This window comes from Mus pahari, chromosome 3, assembly GCF_900095145.1.
Source record: "Mus pahari chromosome 3, PAHARI_EIJ_v1.1, whole genome shotgun sequence".
NCBI lineage: Eukaryota > Metazoa > Chordata > Mammalia > Rodentia > Muridae > Mus > Mus pahari.
This window is the reverse complement of record NC_034592.1, coordinates 122,990,939-122,994,777: the sequence shown is the minus strand read 5'-3', so window position 1 is coordinate 122,994,777 and position 3,839 is coordinate 122,990,939. Positions and strand designations below refer to the sequence as shown.

The following is a 3,839-nucleotide window of genomic DNA, read 5'->3' as shown; positions in this document are numbered from 1 at the left end:
ATTGAGTTTTGCTGGGTATAGTAGTGTGGGCTGGCATTTATGTTCTCTTAGGGTCTGTATGACATCTGCCCAGGAACTTCTAGCTTTCATAGTCTCTGGTGAGAAGTCTGGTGTAATTCTGATAGGTCTGCCCTTATATGTTACTTGACCTTTTTCCAAGAAGTTGGGAATCTTTGTTCTCTTTTCTACCTATTATCCTTAGGTTTGGTCTTCTCATTGTGTCCTGGATTTCCTGGATGTTTTGGGTTAGGAGGGTTTTTTTGCATTTTGCATTTTCTCTGATTGTTGTGTCAATGTTTTCAATGGTATCTTCTGCTCCTGAGATTCTCTCTTCTATTGCCATGACCACTCTAGTAGTGACTCACAACAGGTCTCAAAACCTGGATGAGTCCCGAGGAAAAAGTGTCTCAAGGAGACTCAGTCTCCTGGAGTCCTGACATCTCTAATAATCTATATACACAAACCCTATCCGCATGTTAGTATGGTGTATGCTCTCTCTCACTATTATTAATACCTCTAAAGATTGAATTTTTACCATAGGTGAAGTTTCCACCAGTGTTCCAAAGTCCTAAAAAATTCCTTAAAGCCAGGAGCTCTGAATTCAGTAAAAAGGTTACCTTCGTAGGCAAGTATTTACCAAGGCCTAGAAAATAGGGGGGCTTGTGGTATTGTATTATTCATGATAAGGTCTGCTAGTGCGGAACTCCCTGGTGCTAGCTTTCACAAGGCTCAAAGGAGTAGCACAAATTGTGACTAGGGTGTGAAATCCTTACCTGTCTTTAGCTGACCCTAGGCAGAACTGCTTTATCTTTACTGTAAACATTACCTGGCTCCTGTAAGTCCCTTTGAAGTCATTCCTCTGTTTTGTATCAAGTAACTTCAATGTACTTTGCCTACTGTGTCATCCTACCCCTTTGTTCTCTGTACTATATAACACTGGTGTTCATTTTAATCAATACATTCAGTTTCTCTCTCTCTCTCTCTCTCTCTCTCTCTCTCTCTCTCTCTCTCTCTCTCTCACTGTCTGTCACTCATTCGCCGAATCCTCGCTGCAACCAAGAGACCCATTCCACACAGATCGGGGACCCAAGTGAGGTCCGTCTGTGGCATTCTATCATCTCTTGTATTCTGTTGGTGATTCTTCCATCTATGACTCCTGATCTCTTTCCTAGGTTTTCTAACTCCAGGGTTGTCTCCCTTTGTGATTTCTTTATTGTTTCTATTTCCATTTTTAGATCTTGGATGGTTTTATTCATTTCCTTTGCCTGTTTGTTTTTGTTTTCCTGTAATTCTTTAAGAGATTTTTGTTTCCTCTTTAAGGGATTCTACCTGTTTACCTGTGTTCTCTTGTATTTCTTTAAGTTATTTATGCCCTTCTTAAAGTCCTCTATCATCATCATGAGAAGTGATTTTAGATCCAGTCTTGCTTTTCTGGTGTGATGGTGCATCCAGGATTTGTTATGGTGGGAGAATTGGGTTCTGATGATGCCAAGTAACCTTGGTTTCTGTTGCTTATGTTCTTACGCTTGCCTCCTGCCATCTGAACACCTCTAGTGCTACCTACCCTTGCTATCTGACTGGAGCCTGTTCTTCCTGAAATCCTGGTTGTGTCAGAACTCCTCACAGTCAAGCTGTCTCTGTGATCCTGAGATTCTGGGTGTGTCAGAGTTCCTAGAAGTCAAGCTGCCTCTGAGACCCTGAGATCCTGGTGTGGCCAAGCTCCTGGGATCCCAGGATCCCGGGATCCCAGGATCCTGTCTGTGTTAGAGCACCTGGGATTTGAGCCTCCTCTGGGTACTGTGGGACTGGCTGCAGAGTTCTTGCCCAAGGTAAACTGGTGCAGCCTGGAAGGAACCCAAGCTACTGGTCGGGCGGGGTTCCTATGTCCATGGATCCTGCTGGTACCAGTTATTCCCAGTGGTATTGGAACAGATGTTGTGTCCTACTCACCCCTGATCCTAAGATCCTGAGCATGCTAGAGTGTCTGAGAGTGGAGCCTTCTCTAGGTGCTGTGGCTCCCTGAAGTTGTTAAGACCAAGCTCCCTGTTTCTTTGCTGGCTCTTTGAGTTGCTTCTGATTCTTTCCATGTGATCCCTACCTCCACCCCCCCAACACCTCCACATACCAACCATGCCACACCCCAACACCCCACACCCCTATACCCCAATCACCCCACACCCTTACACCCCAACCACCGCACACACCCCCACACTTCAACCACCCCACACTCCCACACCTCCACCTCCCTGTGTAACAAGTTGAGTTCCTCTCTACGTTTACTCTCCTTCTCCTGCTACATCTGACTTTCTTCTGCCTTTAGTCAGAAGATGCTTGGGTTTAAGGCCTCTATGATTATTATATGGAGTCCACGTGGATAGTCAAGAGAATCTACTTTAAGGTCTATAATTTTCTATTTTCAAGATTCCCCTTGCTATATATGGCATGAGACATCCTCAGGCCACCAAACGTAACTTGTGGTATTTTTTAACAACAGTTTCTGTTTGCTGAGAATCTATCTATACCTGATGAGGATGGGCCATTTTCTTTCTAGGACATTCACTTGGCCAGAAGATTATACGACATGGCTGCTCAGACAAGCCCAGATGCTCATATACCTGTGTTCTTTGCCCTTATGAAACTGGAAACCATGCATCTGCTCCATGATATCCTGTTTTTTAATGTAAGTTTATCTCAAATAAGATTCTCAAAAACTCTGAAAACTCCAAGAAACTTGGGACAAAGTGATGAGGATTACCAAGGGAATTAACTTTTCTTTGAAAAGTAGAATGCAGAATCTTGTACTCACCACACAGCAATTCTTACTTGCTGAGTATGTGTTGACACTGTGTAGTACAATCAGTAAATTAATTCAGCAGAAACTCTTTCCAACACACTCTATGCCCAAAGCCTTAAGCAGAGATGAGCTATATATACTTGTTCAAAACATAGCTCTTGCCATCAAAATCTGAGACTGGTAAGCAGATGGCAGGTGGCAAGTGACACCACAAAGAGCTGTATTTCTTAAAAGCAGAAATTAATTCTTTTGGAGACAGGTCCTTATGACACAGCCAAGGCTAACTAGGAAGTCATTGTGTAACCCAGGCTGACCTCAAATTTGAGACCCTTCTGCCTTAGCCTTCCAGGCACAGAGATTACAGGCAAGTGCCACCATGTCCAGCTTAATTTTGTACTTGAGGTTATTTATACTTGAGTTGATAATTAAGCCAATGTGTGGGCTCTACCCTGCAATGCATCCCATCTTCCAAGATGAAAGGGAGCAGGGGGCATGACTTTTAGGTAGGGGGGGCAGTGGTGGGTTTGTGAGGAGAAATGGTTCTGATAACCATAAGGTACTAGAATTGTTTTCTTTTTTGACTGAATGCCTCTTGCCAGCAGTTTACCATGAAATGGAAATGGCTGAAACTGGACAGCACCGTTGGACCATACTGGGATTTATTGGTGATTGGCCTAATTGTTGCCATGCTGATCTTCCTTCTTAGAAATTTCCATAGGTAGGCTCTAGACCATCAGATAACCTACTTATAGGTTCATGCCAAGTTATCCTCACCAAATAAAGAATTTCCTCATCCAAATTGAGAGTTTTTACAGATTTCCCACACAGGCTGTGAAGCAGAGTGGACAGAGCTTAAGAACTACCCCAAGGAAGTAACTCCACCCTTCCTGCTTGGTTTAGGGACCACAGGAGGGTGCTGAGGACAGGTTATCTAAGACATTGCAACATTTTTTTCATCTTGGTGATCTAAGATGAGCACCATTATTATAACCATCTTTGGGTTATAATAAAGGTGCCATCCCCTTTGAGGGAGTAAGCTACTTGT

At 43.4% G+C, this 3,839-nt stretch overlaps 1 protein-coding gene across 2 annotated transcripts in view; it reads left to right on the top strand.

Annotated features, from left to right (window-relative positions):
• The window catches only part of Sel1l2 (SEL1L2 adaptor subunit of ERAD E3 ligase), a 138,337-nt gene extending 134,743 nt beyond the window's left edge, over positions 1-3,594 (top strand). The window contains exons 14-15 of one of the 2 annotated variants that reach the window (XM_029536623.1): positions 2,552-2,680; positions 3,394-3,594. In XM_029536623.1, coding sequence (XP_029392483.1) covers positions 2,552-2,680; positions 3,394-3,516 — 252 coding nt within the window. In that variant the 3' untranslated portion in view covers positions 3,517-3,594. The remainder of the gene's footprint in view (positions 1-2,551; positions 2,681-3,393) is intronic. The other variant, XM_021194096.1, reaches the window with a different exon arrangement.
• Positions 3,595-3,839: the final 245 nt, after the last annotated feature.